This window comes from Entelurus aequoreus, linkage group LG24, assembly GCF_033978785.1.
Source record: "Entelurus aequoreus isolate RoL-2023_Sb linkage group LG24, RoL_Eaeq_v1.1, whole genome shotgun sequence".
Lineage (NCBI taxonomy): Eukaryota > Metazoa > Chordata > Actinopteri > Syngnathiformes > Syngnathidae > Entelurus > Entelurus aequoreus.
Genome location: NC_084754.1, coordinates 31,050,419 through 31,068,760, shown reverse-complemented (window position 1 = coordinate 31,068,760; position 18,342 = coordinate 31,050,419). Strand labels below are relative to the sequence as shown.

The window sequence follows — 18,342 nt, the reverse complement described above, 5'->3', positions numbered from 1 at the left end:
TTATTTTTTTTAAATTTATTTTTATTTTTATTTGTGGCGGACGGAATTCTTTCGTGGCGGGCCGCCACAAATAAATGAATGTGTGGGAAACCCTGAATATATGGCGAATAAAAAAATAGAAATGGATCCATTAAGTAAATACCTAATATGAGGTTTTGAATGAGCTTGGATTGATCCTCTCTCTTGTACTCCAACATTCCAAGATAACCTTTAGGACTTGCTGACCAAGAGGTTTTCTTATCTGTGTGGCACACAAAAAATGTTGAAGCCAGTGCAAATACTGTTAATCTCTCATTAAACTAGTAAAAGCCAGAAAGTTACCATCTTCATGTGCTGTTTTGAGGCTTATCATTTGATTCTCTAAGCTTTTTATCAACCTGTCCTTCTTGTCAAGCTGTTCCTCAAACTCCTAAAACAAAGCAGATTTTGTTATACATTGGCACCCATTTAGTCTTTTCATGTCAACTTACTATATTATCTGAAGATAACTGGGTGATTTCTAATCTTAGTCGGATTTTGGCGTCTCTCTCCATCTGCAGCTGCCTGCTTAAGTGATCACTGTCCTCTTGGAGGTCTTTTATTTTGCCTTGAAGGTCCTTCTTGTCCTCCTCCAACACTCCAGCTTGCTCCTCAAAGTGTCTGGTGAGAACAACAAGAATCCAATCAGAGCTGGAACATACCACAGAAGCAAAGAGCATCAGACTCCAAACGCAATTTTCACCTGCGCTTAGAACTCTCTTCTTCGATCTTCTTTTGAAGGATGCTTTTGATTTCCTCTGCGTTTTCTGAAAATGTGAAAAAAGTTGACAAAATGCATGCGAACTATATTGCAACCAACTATCACAGTGATTTAAACTCACCAGCTAGATCTTTGTTTTGCTTTTCTATGAGAGCCTCATAATCTGTATTTTGTCTTTGCAGCTCTAAAATATGCCCTTTCAGCTCAGGTATAACCTGATGACAAACAGGTATCATCAACAAGGGGAAAACACAAGTGAATTCTTGCACAAAACTCAAAGAACCCTCCAACCTACAGAGTTCTCGCTGCTCAGCCTGCACACCTCCTGGCGAATATTCTCAGCGATACTGCTTTTCTCAGTGAACAGATTTTGCAAACTGTTGTTTTCATTTTGAAGGTAGTCCACTTTCATTTTGAAGCCCTCCACTTGGGTCTCATAGATTGCCTTCTGCTCCTTACGGTGGCTCTCCAGCGTTCTGTCATCAAGGATGTCGAACAGGTTTAAGACTTGGTGGAAAGATGACCGTGTAAAAAAAAAAACTAACCTGGTAGCTTTCTCTAGACAATCAAAGGCTGCTAGCAGGTCTTCAGCTTCATAAGTCTTCTCAGATGTATTTGCTGTTAGCCTTCAGAAATACAACAACACACATTCCAGTGACAACAATAAAAATGGAGCTAAGTAATCTTAAGAGATATAGTTTTACCTCAAAAGCACGTCTTCTTCAACAATACTTCCAGCAAGTAGTTTTGAAATCTCTTTTAGACTGGCTGCAGAGAAAATCATAACCATGATCATGGATGGCATATGTTTAAGGTTATGGTCATAGTGTTAGTTTATTTCGAACATGCATACAATTACAATGTGATACATCAGGGGTCACCAACCTTTTTGAAACCAAGAGCTACTTCTTGGGTACTGATTAATGCGAAGGGCTACCAGTTGATACACACTTAAATAAATTGCCAGAAATAGCCAATTTGCTCAATTTACCTTTAACTCTATGTTATTATTAATAATTAATGATATTTATCTTTGTGGAAACACTGATCATCTTAATGATTCCTCACATTAAATATATAAAGAAATAGATAAATATCAATATGCAACACTTTATTTTTATATTTTCTCTAAGTGCACTTTTTTCAAATTGAACATTTTCAAAGGACCACTTCTAAGACAGTCTTGTGAAATCACAATATCCCATTTTAACTAGCTAGCCACTAACATTTTTTTTTAACAAATCATGAATTACTTTGCACCATGTTTGTACAAATAATAACTCATGTAAAATAAAAAAAATAAAAAAAATAATTTATGGAACATCATCAGTAATTTTTCCTGATTAAGATTAATTTTAGAATTTTGATGACATGTTTGAAATAGGTTAAAATCCAATCTGCACTTTGTTAGAATATATAACAAATTGGACCAAGCTATATTTCTAACAAAGACAAATCATTATTTCTTCTAGATTTTCCAGAACAAAAATTTTAAAAGAAATTCAAAAGACTTTGAAATAAGATTTAAATTTGATTCTACAGATTTTCTAGATTTGCCAGAATAATTGTTTTGAATTTTAATCATAATAAGTTTGAAGAAATATTTTACAAATATTCTTCGTCGAAAAAATAGAAGTTAAAATGAAGAATTAAATTACAATTTATTTATTATTCTTTACAATGAAAAAAATTAATTTACTTGAACATTGATTTAAATTGTCAGGAAAGAAGAGTAAGGAATTTAAAAGGTAAAAACTATATGTGTTTAAAAATCTTAAAATCATTTTTAAGGTTGTATTTTTTCTCTAAAATTGTCTTTCTGAAAGTTATAAGAAGCAAAGTAAAAAAATTAATGAATTTATTTAAACAAGTGGAGACCAAGTCCCGCTCCAAGATGGCGGCGAGGAGGCGGATTAGCGAGCGGCAAGGCGGGGTGCGCTGGGAGCGACGCCGCAATCAGCATAAGGTGCGTGGAGCGCGCAGCTGTGGACAGTGCAATCACCCTCTCGGACCGTATAAAAGGGAGAGAGACGTGAACATCAAGGGAGGAGACGGAGAAAGACGGCGGACGGGAGGAAACCATCCTCTGCTGCCACGCAAACGACGGCGACGTGCTGCTGAAAAGCAGACGGGAGGAAACCATTCGTGTGCTCACGTGAGAAAAAAGGCAGCTGCTGAAAAGCACGCAAAAGACTCTGTGATTGAAATAATGAAAAAGTCTAAACCGTCTCACGACAATGTCTTCCCTGGATGGTCCTGAGAACCCGCACGACAGTTAGGACTGTCACACTAGTAAATAAAAAAAATTTAAAAAATAGAGGCAGCTCACTCGTAAGTGCTGCTATTTGAGCTATTTTTAGAACAGGTCAGCAGGCGACTCATCTGGTCCTTATGGGCGACCTGGTGCCCGCGGGCACCGCGTTGGTGACTCCTGTGATACATCACATATTTCCAGTTTGTATTTACAGCATGTCTTTGTTTAGTAGCAAATTTTATTATACTCAATCTGTAACACAACAGTTAATAAATAAATAAATGAGTACCGGTAAGTAAATACATATTAACTACATAAATATAAATTAGTTTCTGATAAATAAATAGTTAAGTAAGTTATGATTCACATAATGAGATGAATGAGATAATCTCATTTTCAGTAAGGTTTAAGATGTTTGTCAGGATTCTTATACTTTGTAACCACTTTGAGTTTAAACTGTTACTTTAACTGGATCATATTAGTACTTTGATTGACTTTCTTTGCTTAATCCATTCCTTAATTTAATTCTCCTTACTGATATACTGAAGGTCTTAACTGTTGTACGTGTATAGAAATGTTTTAAGTTAAATTTTGCTCTCAAGTTATATTTTCCTCTTTTGTTGAGAAGAATTGTTGTAGATTCTTTGGTAGCAGGTCTTAGTTTGCTTTGTGTATAATTTTAGCTGTTTGCATACGCACCAAATCATTAAATTACATTATTTTTGATTCTATAAATTAAGGATTTCAATGTTCTAGATAGCCAACATTATGTATTATTCTAACCGACCTCTTTTGTAACACGGTTAATGAATTGAGCGTACTTTTGCAATTAATTCCCCATATCTCTACAAAATAGTTCTGACATGGTAACGCTCGCGTGCATTAGAAAATATGGAGTGATTTCTCGTCCAGCACAGCTTTATTCATTATTGAAGTATTTAATTTTTAAGTATGTAACTTTACAAATGTTGTTCATATAGAGATTGAACAATTTTTGGTCCCAGTAGTGATCCTTGGGGTACGCCACAAGATATACTGTATTTACCGGTGTAAAAGTGTCTTGGTCTAGAGCAGTGGTTCTTAACCTTGTTGGAGGTACCGAACCCCACCAGTTTCATATGCGCATTCACTGAACCCTCCTTTTTTTTTTAAATTTAAGACACATTTTTTATATGTTTTTGGTAACACTTTAGTATGGGGAACATATTCTAAGTAACAAAGACTTAATTTAGAGTTTTTTGGACACTAGGGCAACATATTCTAAGTAACAAAGACTTAATTTAGAGTTATTTGGTTAGGGTTAGGGTTAGGGCCAGGGTTAAGGTTATAATAAGGCCATGCCGAATAAGGCATTAATAAGTACTTAATAATGACTAGTTAAGAGCCAATATGTTACTAATTTGGATGTTAATAAGCAACTAATTAATGGTGAATATGCTCCCCATACTAAAGTGTTACCATATTTTTTTACTGGTGCACAAAATGAACCGTGCATGAACATCACCTTGTTCAAACAACAAAACCAACATAGTGCATAAACTCACAACAAATTACACACCTGCAAATCAGTGTGACTTCTGCTGTTGCCGTATCCGTAATACACAGATAGGGAGAAGTTTTTATTTACACGATGAGTCGGGTGTGTTTTGACCTGCGCCGAACCCCTGAGCCCCCTAGGGTTCGATCGAACCCAGGTTAGGAACCACTGGTCTAGAGATTCACGTATTGCTCTCTGTTGGTTAAGTAGCTTCTTACCCAGTTCAAGACCAACTCTCTGATGCCATGCCATTCTAATTTGTTAATTAAGATATTATGGTTAAGTGTGTCAAATGCTTACGTATGGCACATTTTGTATTTACTTTAAGTATCAGTAATCTTCCATACCTCTTGCTTCTTCAGACTGTTGCTTCATCTTTCGGTCTACGGTATTCTTCTGATTTTGCAAGTTGCTCAAGTCCCTGCGTAGTTCGGGGATAACCTTGACATGCTTGGTGAGCTGGGTCACCTGATCATGCAGGTCAGTTTCAACCCGGTCGTCCTCATCCAACTTCATCTGCAGACCGACTCTCTCTTCCTTTAGCCGCCTGATCTCCTCTTTCAGGCTTCTCAGCTCTTTCTCATGATCTTGTCTCTGAATGTCAAGGTTGTGCTCAGCGTTCCTAGGTAGGCAGAATTGCATTAGCAATATTGAAAACCACAACATTGTCACTTGGACTGTTCTTACTCACTTGCCAAGTCTTTTTTGAATTTCTTTCTCCTCTAGCAGATTCAGCTTTGCTTGATCATATTTTTCTGTCAGAGATGCAAATGTTAAGAGTTTGGTAAAGATAGCAAGAAGGGCAAATAGACACTTCTAGTACCTTTTTGTTCTTTGGAGGAAGCTTCAAATGTTTTCTCCATGTTTTGCTTCTCAATAATCACCCGATCGATTTCGCTTTGAAGCGTAGTCATTTTCTAGAGGCAAAATAAAAGACGAAAGTTCTTAAAGGGAAAATATTTTATGCCCTGTTCACATTATCATGACTAAAACCATGATTGGCATCGTGGAGTGAAAAGTTGCATATTACATTGCATCGGATTTTGACAAGAAGGGTGGTCGTCGTGGTAACTTAAGAGGAAAATGTTGGACAATTCAAAAAAATTGCCGCGATCAAGACGATCAAATTACTGTCATGCTCGTCGCATCGAATATGCTTAGACTGCCTCACTACTGCTGGCACTTCTTTCTGGTTGGTCTAGTGGCTCCTCTTCTTGGTCTAAGGCAGTTCTTCTCAAAAAGTGGGACGCGTACGATGCTGGGGTGTGGGGGTGGGTGAATCTGGGGATCATGCTTTGTCATACAGTCATTCAAACCTTGCTTCGAAACGCTGTGCGCTCCAAAGCGTGCTCATTGTAGTCATTAATCCTGACTTTATTTAGATTTATTTTTTTTTGTTAGCACAAATTGTTTTATTAATTTTTGTTTTGTAGGTTAAAGTATTTTACTAATTTTGATCCTGAGTTAATGTTGCTGATCCATTTGAATGTATGTAATATGTAATTAGTATCAAATGGTTCAATTTTTTTTTAATGTTTTAATAAGGATTAAACTAATTTTTTTGTTTTCAGGAAAATGTATGCAATATTTCTCTTTTCTGTTACAGACCAAAAAACAACATTAGTAAAGTTATTCTTTGTTGTAAATTGAGCTAGATTTATTTTTTCCCTTTGTTTTCTTTATGTTAATGAGGATACAATGTTGTGCAGAGGTGTGCTTATAACAAATGTATAAACAAATTATACTATTTATAGTCACAGCGGAGAGTGGGGTGAGGACACAAAATGTTTTCTTCTTCTTAGAGGGGGTCGTAACACAATCACTGCTCTAACACCAGCTGGCTGGGGTTCTCACAGACATCTTCAACATCTCGCTGACCCAGGCTGTGGTACCATCATGTTTTAAGACGGCCACAATCATCCCAGTGCCTAAAAAACCCACAATCTCCTCCCTCAATGATTACCGCCCCGTTTCACTCACCCCCATCATAATGAAGTGCTTCGAGAGGCTGGTAAAGGAATACATTGTCTCCAGACTTCCCCCCACATTCGAAACCATACCAGTTTGCTTATCGCCCTAACCGCTCCACAGAGGACGCCATCTCCTCTGCACTCCACCTGAGCTTAGAACATCTGGAAGGAAAGGACACACGTGCGGATGTTGTTCCTGAACTTCAGCTCAGCATTCAACACCATCATCCCGCACCACTTGGTGAGCAAACTGGCCCCCCTTGGATTCAGTACCCCCCTATGCAACTGGCTGCTTGACTTCCTCACAGACAGACCCCAGTCTGTGAGAGTGGGCAACAACACCTCCAGTGCCATCTCCCTGAGCACCGGCTCCCCCCAGGGCTGTGTCCTGAGTCCGCTGCTGTTCACGTTGATGACCCATGACTGCTGCGCCAGGTCCACTACTAACCACATTGTGAAGTATGCGGACGACACGACAGTAGTGGGCCTCATCCGTAACAACAATGACATGGACTACAGGGAGGAGGTGAAACATCTGGTTGACTGGTGCAGAACCAACAACCTGGTCCTGAATGTCAACAAGACCAAGGAGATCATCGTTGACTTCAGGAAGCACCAGTCCAGCCACACTCCACTCTACATCAACGGCACAGCGGTGGAGATAGTAAGCAGCACCAAGTTCCTGGGGGTGCAGATAACTGACAATATAACCTGGTCCCTACACACCGGAGCTCTTGTAAAAAGAGCTCAGCAGCGCATGCACTTTTTGCGTCGGATGAAAAGAGCACAGCTCCCTCCCCCCATTCTCACCACATTCTACAGAGGGACTATAGAGAGCCTACTGACCCACAGCATCTCTGTCTGGACTGGAACCTGCAGTGCCTCTGACTGGAAGTCTCTGCAGAGAGTGGTGAGGACGGCGGAAAAGATCATCAGGACTCCTCCTCCTCCTATCCAGGAGATCGCAAAAAGCCGCTGCCTGACCAGGGCTCAGAAAATCTGCAAAGACTCCTCCCACCCCCACCAAGGACTGTTTTTACTGCTGGACTCTAGAAAGAGGTTCCGCAGCCTCCGAAGCAGAACCTCCAGGTTCTGTAACAGCGTCTTCCCTCGAGCCGTAAGACTCTTCAACGCATCATAATTATCCCCTAATCTCCCCCCAAAATGGATTAACTCGCTGGAATAAAAAAGACAATATAACATACATCCATAAACGTGGACGCATGTAAAAAAAGTGCATTATATTTATCTGTACAGTAATCTATTTATTTATTTATATATATTTATTTATTTTATATATATATATTTATATGTTATTTATATATATTTATTTATTTATATATGCACCTTATTGCTTTTTTATCCTGCACTACCATGAGCTTATGTAACGAAATGTCGTTCTCATCTGTGCTGTAAAGTTCAAATTTGAATGACAATAAAAAGGAAGTCTAAGTCTAAGTCTATGGCAATGACGTAAGCATATAAAAGCATGCTAAATATGTCTTCATCAGGAGCTCTAGCCATGGTGAATGTCCTCAGCAAGGACCATCAGTCTCTTTTATTTACCAGGTGTCCAATCAGCACCAAAATTGTTTCCAATTGCAACAGAATGTAATTGACGTATGAGAACGCCATCAAATCAAAACTCAAAAGCATTGAGTCGCATTTGAATGGGTCATCCATCGTGTCACAATATGCACCAGATCTCATTAGAATTGATCAAATCGTCTTCTGAGGTGAAATTTTACCATAAATACCACTACCAGCTATTGGTAGGCAGTTTTGGCAATCGCACAACACTGTGAACAAGGCAATAACGATGTAATTGCAAATTACCGCCATCTTAACCAGACCATGTGGCTATTTGTCGTTTCACTTCAGCTACCGTTGTCATAAAGTTCTAATCAATATGATCAGAATGATAAGCACTGAAGGAAGACCGGTTTAAACATTTTGACATCTGTTGAGGACCTATGACGTATGACATCTTGTTTAAAATGTGATTTTACAATAATTGTACTTTAGACATCGGGCACAAATCCTTATTAGTTTTCAGGAGATTAGTTAAGAACGTTAACTTTTTTTACGTGCACAATTCAGCTCTTGTGCTCAGGTGGGCAATATGCTTTCCTATGTAATGCAAGCCTCCGTTTTTGAGGAATGGAGTGTGTCATGACATTACTTTTGTGGTATGACTGGAGTTTGGGTATTCCACAGGAGTCAAGGGAGGGAAGGACCCCTGAATCTTGCCAAGCCAGAGTTTGAGGCGATATTAGGATTGTTTGCTGTTCCAACAGTTCCTGTGCTTCACCCCTTCATCTGGTTCTCAAATCCAGAATCAAGTGGTACCCAATTGGTGAATTCAGTTGGCAGAAATATGCAACAACACTGGATTGATTTCCAGTGGCTCACTTCCAAAAACGTGCTGCACTCTTGGCGCAGAAAGTCACCTCTTTCACAGTGAAACTTTTCAGCATACAGTTTATTGTGTGAGGTTAGGTGTGGTTGGAAGTTGTTTCCATAAGCAATGCAGGGGTTCACTTCTTGTGGAATTTAGTGGATGTCAAGAAAGGCTTTTAGAGTTCGGAATGATTGGTTATTTACAATATGTTGCAAGAATCCTATGTAGTCTGGTCACGACAACAACAACGAACTGACCCGAGAAGCATCTTCTTTAATTTTCTTTTCTCTAGCTTCCAAAGACGTCTTCTGGTTGGTTGATTTTTTCAGCTGTGTCTCCAGAGCTTGAAGCTTGTCCAAGGTTTGAGAGTGGGAGCTTGCCAAGCTTGTCAGTCTTTCCACCAACCCGCGGTTCTCTTTACTCTGGGATTAAGGATTAGGAATTAGTTCATGTCTTCTCCAAGCATGGCCTGACGGACGGACGGATCCCGAAAATACATTTACCTGCTCCTCATTCTTCTTTCGGAGCTGCTGCACCCTGAAGGAGAGCTGAACTTGTTGCACCAGGCGACGCATGGCGTTAAAACGCCGACGAGCCAGCCATGCTCTGGCGTACTTCTGCAGAACCAAGGCCTTGCGTTCTTCAACCATCTAAGCGATGATGTCACGTAAGCCCTAAGTTCGGTTTTGTATCGTCACAATATCTGACGAACGATGAAGCTGCAGTTACAGACCTTAGCATAGGATTTACGGGCCAGCCAACCTCGTGTGAAAGCTTGGATGGTGATGGTTGCCAATCGTACCGTTTCATAGACCTTCCATATGCGGAAGCCTCTCCAGTATCTCTGGATCAAGACAGCTGCCCAAGCCTGCTTCAGGTTAGCTGCACTCACTGCTTTACTGCAGTTTAAAAACAAACCACAAAAATGCTAAGACATAGATGTAGAAATGTTGAAGCTCTGAATTACACAGTAAAAGCCACTAACCGTATCGTCTTCTTGCCACGGATGTATTGTTGTAACGTGATGGCTGCATTCCTCATGCGAAGGTACTTCTTTCTCTGGCTCCACCCTCGCACGTGTTTCTGGATGGTAATGCAGGCCGTTCGTAGTTGGTCCAGACGAAGCTTCTCTAAAAATGCTACCTGACCAGCTCGAAGGAAGATCTTTGTGCGACCAAATTTGTACTGGTTCGCGTCCTAAAGGAACCATAGTTTGTATTTAGTTATTTGCACACACACAATTTTACACACACACACACACACACACACACACCCACCCACAAACACACACACACACACACACACACACAGACACACGCACACACAATGTAGAGAAAAATACATGTGCGGGAAAGGTTAAGAAGGTCTTGTAAAGTCACCTCCTCCAAACCAACACAATTATCATAGCACCAAAAAAGACAAGTCAAATGCAGTACATATCATATACATTACAACAAACGTACTCATCATAGTTCACTTGAGACCGACACAGCCTACAATTGTTTTTTAAAACAAGAACATGTAGTTGTGGATTGAAGAGCTGGTGGTACAGTAGTATGTTACAATGAGAGGGTCCTCTGTATTTAGGCGTAAATTGATTAGTATATGTTCTACAAAATTATAGATACATAAAAGCCACGTCAGTTTCTTGTTGAGCAAGTATGTATATCAAAAGAATTTGCAAAACATTGTTGGAAAACTCTGGTAAATCAGTAGTAAATGCATACATGTATACTTAGTTCAGTTCTACTTAGTTCAGTTCAGTTTCAGTTTATTTCAAACATGCATTCGATACAATGTAATGCATCACACATTTCCAGTTGTTTCATCACAGCATGTCCGAAAAGGAGTAGGAAGAAGCAGAGCTTATTTAATCCTACCCCTTTTCATACCATAGCAATTTTATCCAATTTCCTTGTTCTCTGTAACAGAACAGTGAACAAATAAATAATAAATAAATAATATACCTATATATATATATAAATATATATATATATATATATATATATATATATATATATATATATATATATATATATATATATATATATATATATATATATAATGTAAGCACACAAATATTAAATACATAAATAATCTTTGTCTCAGTAAAAAAAAAAAGGGTTCAAGATGTTCATCATAATTCTGGTTCTGTGTACTTTGTGAACACTTTTAGTTTGAACAGTCTCTTAAACTGAATCATATTGGTGCTGTGTTTGATTTCTTTGGTTAATTCATTCCATAATTAAATTCCACATACAGATATGCTAAAGTTTTAAGTGTTGTAAGAGCATACAAATGTTTTAAATTAGATTTTCCTCAAAGGTTATATTTCTCTTCTTTTGTTGAGAAGAATTGTTGTACATTCTTGGGTAGCAGGTTATAGTTTGCTTTATACATAATTTTTTTATATTTGGACACAGTTTCCGCACGGTCGCTACAATGAGTACACGTTAGAGCGGTGTGGGTGTCGTAATCTTTGGGGCAATGAACAGCGAAAAGTTGTTGTTGTTTTTTTCTCAATGATCACATGTTAAAAGTGCAATTTCAATGTTGATGATGTGCAATTACTAGAAAAAAAGAATGAATGTTATGGCAAGCAGAAACACTTTTGTTTATTTAAACTAGTGTGTGTTAAGTGTGTTTTATCCAATTACTCGGCTAATAATACAAACATTATATGGATTACTCAATTATTAAAATAATAGATAGCTGCAGCTCCATTTACAAAAATGTTTTTAATTTTTGATTTAGATTAGAAATTAAAAAGGTCCCAAAACAGAACACTTTTCATGAAGATAACTATGTAGACATTTTAAAACAACATTTTTATTTTTACTGAATACTGTTAGAACATTTTCAAAATTGACAGTATTAAATGCCTTAGTTTTGGATTAATCTAATTTAGAAAAGCTCTATAGTTGTGGTCGGGGAACGCCTTGGGATCCCCCGGGAGGAGCTGGACGAAATGGCTGGGGAGAGGGAAGTCTGGGCTGCCCCCGCGACCCGACCTCGGATAAGCGGAAGAAGATGGATGGATGGATGGATGGTAATGGGAACGGTTAGGAAATTGCAACTAAGGCTTAATCCTACGTATTGTAGTCTAATTGTTCTGAATGGACGAAAACAATATGGTGTTTCAGCAAATAAGGATACAGCGTAGAAGAGGGTATCTCGAAAAATATGCTGTATCTTTGCAGAATGTACTTCGAAAGTCAAAGTATTTAATCCTCTATAGTTAAACAATGATTCTACTTAATATTTCTGTCATGTATTGCAATCTATTTTAATCCAGAAAGATGCATTGACAGTAAGAGGTAAACAACACTGAAGCACACCTGAATCAACCTCTGCAGCACATTTTTGCACGTTTGCATTTTATCATTGAATCCCGCCTCCTGATTGGTCATTAGGACATTGTAACGGTTGTAAAACTCAGAGTAGGTCCATCTGCAAACAGAAAGCATGTCTGTTTCTATAAATTGGGACAAATATTTGTATTTCTGTGCTGATATCTATCTAGTAAGTTCAGATCACCTGGATGGGTAACTTTGAGCACTGATGCGAATAGTTTCTAGGACTCCACAGGCACGTAGCTGCTGGACCACCCTCCTGGAGTCATATCTCAAAATAAAAACAAAACACCAAAGTTAAAAGCGTCTAACCTAGAAATTAAGAATTAATACATTAATTGAGTTAAGTACTCACTCAAAGGGCAGCTTTTCATCATTTGGCTTGATGCAGCGCACATAGTGAGGGGTTGTAGCATTCAATGTTGCCATCAGTAAGGAGAGAGAGCTGCAAAACTACACTCACAGTGTGTCAGCATGGACACAAAACAGCACACAAACTGGCGAGAGAGTAAACATGGCCACCTTATCACCAACTGAGGTTCTGAGCTGTTTATTGGCTGGTTTCACTCCGGGCCTGGCTGCCTTCACTTTGATTCCTCTAATGTTTGGAGCCTTTTGCTCCTCCTCTTGGAAGAATTTGGCCAGGAAAGGAAACTAATAATAGTTGGAAAATATGTTAATTTAAGGGAAAAAAGCAAGGCATCAAAGTAATACTTTTAGATGTGTTTTTGCGAAATCTGCAAACATATTATTCTGAAACAAACATTCTACCTGTGGAATTAAAGTGTTATTCTTGAAAACAGAAAAAATATATATATTTTACCTGACTGTCTCTCATAACTTCAACCAGTTCTTCATAAAGAGCATCTCTGTTTTTCTCAAGAAAACCTTTGCAGTGATACTCCACCTGTTTAACAACAAGATGAAAAAACGTTAAAAATGTATGCATAAAAGTACATTGGTTTCCTTGGTTTTGTAAAATTAGGTGTTGGACAAAAATGTTGTATGCCATCTTGGTTATCGTAGGACCAAACATTGCACATAACAAACCTTTCTGTTCGCCCGCGTATTATTCTGCCAAACAAAGAATCCCAACCCCAAGCGTTGGTGTTTTTTTTAATTAAGTTCAACTGCAAAGTAAGATACCATGGGGCCAAAGAAAATTGAGCATAACACTTAATTAAAAAAAGTGAGAAACACTGTTGAATAAAAAAACAAAAACGTAATTAACAAAGCACAAAGGTGGGGTTTGCGACTCTTCTCTTCCAGCTTATTACTGTCTTCGCCAACAAGAGTCTCCAATAAAATTATATCAAATGTTAATTTATCAATTTAATGCCTCATTTATATGTAAGTTGCATTCCATGTAGAACTATAATTACTCTCTATAAAATGTATTTTGTGTTCATATTTTTGAGTGTTTGAAATTATTTCATTGGATTTATATTATTTCTTATAGAAAACAATTACTTCAGTTTTCTAATGATTTGGTTTTTGGTCTTGCTCTGGCTTTTTAAAAAAAATTTTAACTTGCAAAGTTGCAGTACAATGTACAAAATGAGGGGGAGGGGGACACTGTAAACAAATTAAAGGCAGTTTAACAATAATGACAATAAATAAACACCAAAATATAAATGTTCTATTGGACTTTTCTGCACAGTATAAATTACTGTTTCAACAAAAACCACAGCGGCAAAGTCTATGGATGTTCTCATTCATCCAGGTTATTGTATTCTTAGGGAATTCAATGAATCACAACTAGACTGTTTGGATTGTCTTAGAAGACGTCATAATTGTAGTTTCACAATCTAGTCTGACTAGATCTGACTAATCTAAGTCTAAGATTAGATTGGATCAATCTAACTCTATGAGCATGAACTGATTAAGCCTACTTGGATGAGAGGCAAAAAGTCTTCCAAGACAAACCAAACCATTCAGTTGTGATCAATTAGATGCCCTGAGAACACAGTGGCAAAATGACAATAAACTAGAAGCAAATTTGTCTCACAAAACAGACATTAACAAGCTCCATCTTTACATGAACAGAAAAAACAGTTCCATGATCGACTTTGTAGTTGTGTCATCGGATTTCCCGTCTTATGTTTTGGACACTCTGGTGAAGAGAGGGGCGGAGCTTTCTACCGATCACCACCTGGTGGTGAGTTGGCTACGATGGTGGGGGAGGATGCCAGACAGACCTGGCAGGCCCAAACACATTGTGAGAGTCTGCTGGGAATGTCCAGCAGAGTCTCCTGTCAGAGAGAGTTTCAATTGCCACCTCCAGAAGAACTTTGAACACGTCACGAGGGACGCGCTGGATATTGAGTCCAAGTGGATCATGTTCCGTACCTCCATTGTCGAGGCGGCCGATAGGAGCTGTGGCTGCAAGGTGGTTGGTGCCTGTCATGGCGGTAATACTAGAACCGATGCCGTCAGGCTGAAGAAAGAGTCTTTTCGGCTCCTTTTGGCTTATGGGACTACGGAGGCAGCGGACAGGTACAGACAGGTCAAGCAGTGTGCGCTTCGGCGGTCGCGGAGGCAAAAACTTGGACATGGGAGGAGTTTGGGGAATCCATGGAGAGCGACTTCCGGGCAGCTTCAAAGCGATTCTGGACTACCATCCCCCGCCTCAGGAGGGTGAAGCAGTGCACTGTCAACACCGTGTACGGTGAGGATGGTGTGCTTCTGACCTCGACTGTGGATGATGTGGATCGGTGGAGGGAATACTTCGAAGACCTCCTCAATCCCACCTACACATCTTCCTATGAGGAAGCAGTGCCTGGGAAATCTGTGGTGGGCTCTCCTATATCTCGGGCGGAGGTTGCCACAGAGGAGCTTTTAACTACCTCGGCAACCTCCGCCCGGAGTTCCTTAAAAATCTGGATGCTGTGGGGCTGTCTTGGTTGGCAAGACTCTGCAACATTGCGTGGACATTGGGGACGGTACCTCTAAGTTGGCAGACCGGGGTGAAGGTTCCTCTCTTTAAGAAAGGGAACCGGAGGGTGTGTTCCCACTATCCTGGAATCACACTCCTCAGCCTTCCCAGTAAGGTCTATTCAGGTGTACTGGAGAGGAGGCTACGCCGGATAGTCGAACCTCGGACTCAGAAGGAGCAGTGTGGTTTTCGTCCTGGAACTGTGGACCAGCTCTATACTCTCGGCAGTGTCCTTGAGGGTGCATGGAAGTTTGCCCAACCAGTTTACATGTGCTTTGTGGACTTGGAAAAGGCATTCGACCGTGTCCCTCAGGAAGTCCTGTGGGGAGTGCTCAGAGCACATGGGAATATCGGACTGTCTGATTGTGGCGGTTCGCTCCCTGTATGATCAGAGCTTGGTCCGCGTTGCCGGCAGTAAGTTGGACTCATTTTCAGTGAGGGTTGGACTCCGCCAGGGCTGCCCTTTGTCTCGGATTCTGTTCATAACTTTTATGTACAGAATTTCTAGGCAGAGTCAGGGCGTTGAGGGCATCCAGTTTGTTGGCTGCAGGATTAGGTGTCTGCTTTTTGCAGATGATGTGGTCCTGATGACTTCATCTGGCCGGGATCCTCAGCTCTCACTGGATCGGTTCACAGCCGAGTGTGAAGCGACTGGGATGAGAATCAGCACCTCCCATTCCGAGTCCATGGTTCTCGCCTGGAAAAGGGTGGAGTGCCATCTTTGGGTTGAGGAAGACATCTTGCCCCAAGTGGAGGAGTTCAAGTACCCCGGAGTCTTGTTCATGAGTGAGGGAAGAGTGAGATGGACAGGCAGATACTGTATCGATCCGTTGTGGTAAAGAAGGAGCTGAGCCGGAAGGCAAAGCTCTCAATTTACCAGTCGATCTATGTTCCCATTCTCACCTATGGTCATGAGCTTTGGGTTACGACCGAAAGGACAAGATCACGGGTACAAGCAGCTAAAATGAGTTTCCTCTGTCGTGTGGCAGGGCTCTCTCTTAGAGATTGGGTGAGAAGGTCCGTCATCTGGGAGGAACTCAAAGTAAAGCCGCTGCTTTCGAGAGGAGCCAGATGAGTTGGTTTAGGCATCTGGTCAGGATGCCACCCGGACGCCTCCCTGGGGAGGTGTGTAGGGCACATCCAAAGGCCACGGGCAAGACCCAGGACATGATCGGAAGACCATGTCTCCCGGCTGGCCTGGGACCACCTCGGGATTCCCCGGGAGGAGCTGGACGAAGTGGCTAGGGAGAGGGAAGTCTGGGCTTCTCTGTTTAGGCTGCTGCCCAGTTGTGACTCATCATGCGCAAACCAATCAATCATCATGGATTTCCTCATATGTAAACCAAACAATCATTATGGATTTTTTCATACGTAAACAAACCAATCATCATGGGGTTTCTCCGTATTTTTTTCTTGTTACTTTATAATGGAAAAACTTCCAATCCCTGGCCTCAACCCCATCAAACCCTTTTTGTATGAACAAAGATGGCATGCCAGTTGCCCTAACACCAGCGACACAAATGGACATAAAAATCTCCCACTTAAACACCCTTAAATCTTGCAGAAAGTCTTTATAGAAGAGAGCAAGCGTTTATACTGTAGCTGCAAGGGGTGGATGAAGCTTCATGTTTCTTCTTCCATGCCCTTAAGACAATACCTTTAGTGCATAAAGAATGTGTTCAGACCTTGTCTGCAAAGTGTTGTATCACAAACGTTTCATTCGACAACTTGGGCCTCTCAAACAAGGGCTTGCTACCAAGGTAGTTGTATAGTTTCTGCAGCCAGCTTTGATCTGTGCCTTGAGGGAACTGTAAAGTAAAAAGTATATATGAGGAACATTGTTTAAAGAGAAGCAAAATTGCAATCGTAGAAAATTTCTAAGTACCAAACATTCTTCATTTAGCAAGTCAAGGATTCCCATTTTAGCTTCAATCAAGTCAATGGCTGGCTGGTTGTCATAGAAATCTATTAACGTCCATGGGATGTCTTCTTTCATGTACTCCTCTTGCTCCAGTTTAAACACATGCTGGGAAAAAATCAGACAAAATTAGTCATTGTTTGCTCAAGAGGAGGGTGGAGGGTTTGGTTCTTGATAATGGTGATGCATACCAAGTTAAACTGCTGCTGCAGCTTCTCATTGGCATAGTTGATGCAAAACTGCTCAAAACTGTTGACGTCAAACGTCTCAAAGCTGCCAAAAAAAGAGTTGAGAGACATTTAAAATTAAACATTTAAAAAATCTTGAAGACATTTGTAATTTTAATTACCCATAGATGTCCAAAACGCCTATAAAAGCATGTTGCTTCCCAGGCACCTTCAGTGCTCGGTTGATCCTGTTGATGATGCAGTCAAACAAATAAGCATAGATCCGCTTGGCGAGGGCATCTCTGGAATTCACCGCACGGTCCTTGTGCAACGGTTTTACCACCTTCTCGGCCACAAGCACAAGCCTCCGATTGCACAGCCATTGCACCAACTTGTCTGCACGCACACCCAACAGGTCACAGACGGTGAGGAGGTGCGTGTCGCTGGGCTAAAAGTGATGCAAATCCATTCTTGTATGAAACATTGTAAAATGGTTAAGATTAAGATTAGTTTATTTCAAAGGGGACAATGCAATTTCATAAAAGACATGGTTAAAAAAGCAAGAATTAGCTAGAAGGCTAGTTTTCATGATGTAAAAAAGGCAGTACAATTACAATTTAAAAGAAAAGGAAAAGAAAGAGGGAGAAAAAAAAACTATTATAGTAAATTAAAGTGCAACAAAAGAAACATATATGACTGAGAAACAAATGGTTTTACTATGTCGCAGAAAGTATAAAACCACAGTGAAAATAAATCAACAGACTTAAACTGCAAGATATCCTGTAAACATGACATTTAGTGCAAAAAGTATTTTTATCCACTACTGTTAGGGTTATTTCGCTGCAATTACTTACCAAAAGGAATAAAAGTGTAAATATGAACATTCTTGGTGGTCTATCAATTAGGATTTTATTAAGTGATTAGTCGACAATAGCAAATCTTTGTCAATTAATTTTCATAATCGATGTTATCAATTATGTTAATCATTACAGGCGTAGCAGAACATCTATTTAGATAAATTAAAATTATGCATAATTGCAAATGTAAAAGAAGTATTTCAATATTGAG

The 18,342-nt window shown here is 39.8% G+C and overlaps 1 protein-coding gene across 2 annotated transcripts in view; it reads right to left on the bottom strand.

Annotated features, from left to right (window-relative positions):
• The window catches only part of myo5c (myosin VC), a 41,187-nt gene that overhangs the window by 7,414 nt on the left and 15,431 nt on the right, over positions 1-18,342 (bottom strand). Inside the window, exons 10-33 of one of the 2 annotated variants that reach the window (XM_062035978.1) lie at positions 17,457-17,722; positions 17,299-17,380; positions 17,075-17,215; positions 16,875-16,997; positions 13,078-13,161; positions 12,777-12,908; positions 12,610-12,707; positions 12,439-12,525; positions 12,240-12,351; positions 9,887-10,098; positions 9,635-9,800; positions 9,405-9,551; positions 9,159-9,323; positions 5,354-5,447; positions 5,222-5,285; positions 4,878-5,152; positions 1,444-1,507; positions 1,285-1,365; positions 1,035-1,215; positions 861-954; positions 722-785; positions 471-639; positions 322-409; positions 143-241 (exon numbers count right to left, since the gene is read on the bottom strand). In XM_062035978.1, the coding sequence (XP_061891962.1) occupies positions 143-241; positions 322-409; positions 471-639; positions 722-785; positions 861-954; positions 1,035-1,215; positions 1,285-1,365; positions 1,444-1,507; positions 4,878-5,152; positions 5,222-5,285; positions 5,354-5,447; positions 9,159-9,323; positions 9,405-9,551; positions 9,635-9,800; positions 9,887-10,098; positions 12,240-12,351; positions 12,439-12,525; positions 12,610-12,707; positions 12,777-12,908; positions 13,078-13,161; positions 16,875-16,997; positions 17,075-17,215; positions 17,299-17,380; positions 17,457-17,722 (3,088 nt within the window). The remainder of the gene's footprint in view (positions 1-142; positions 242-321; positions 410-470; positions 640-721; positions 786-860; positions 955-1,034; positions 1,216-1,284; positions 1,366-1,443; positions 1,508-4,877; positions 5,153-5,221; positions 5,286-5,353; positions 5,448-9,158; positions 9,324-9,404; positions 9,552-9,634; positions 9,801-9,886; positions 10,099-12,239; positions 12,352-12,438; positions 12,526-12,609; positions 12,708-12,776; positions 12,909-13,077; positions 13,162-16,874; positions 16,998-17,074; positions 17,216-17,298; positions 17,381-17,456; positions 17,723-18,342) is intronic. The other variant, XM_062035979.1, reaches the window with a different exon arrangement.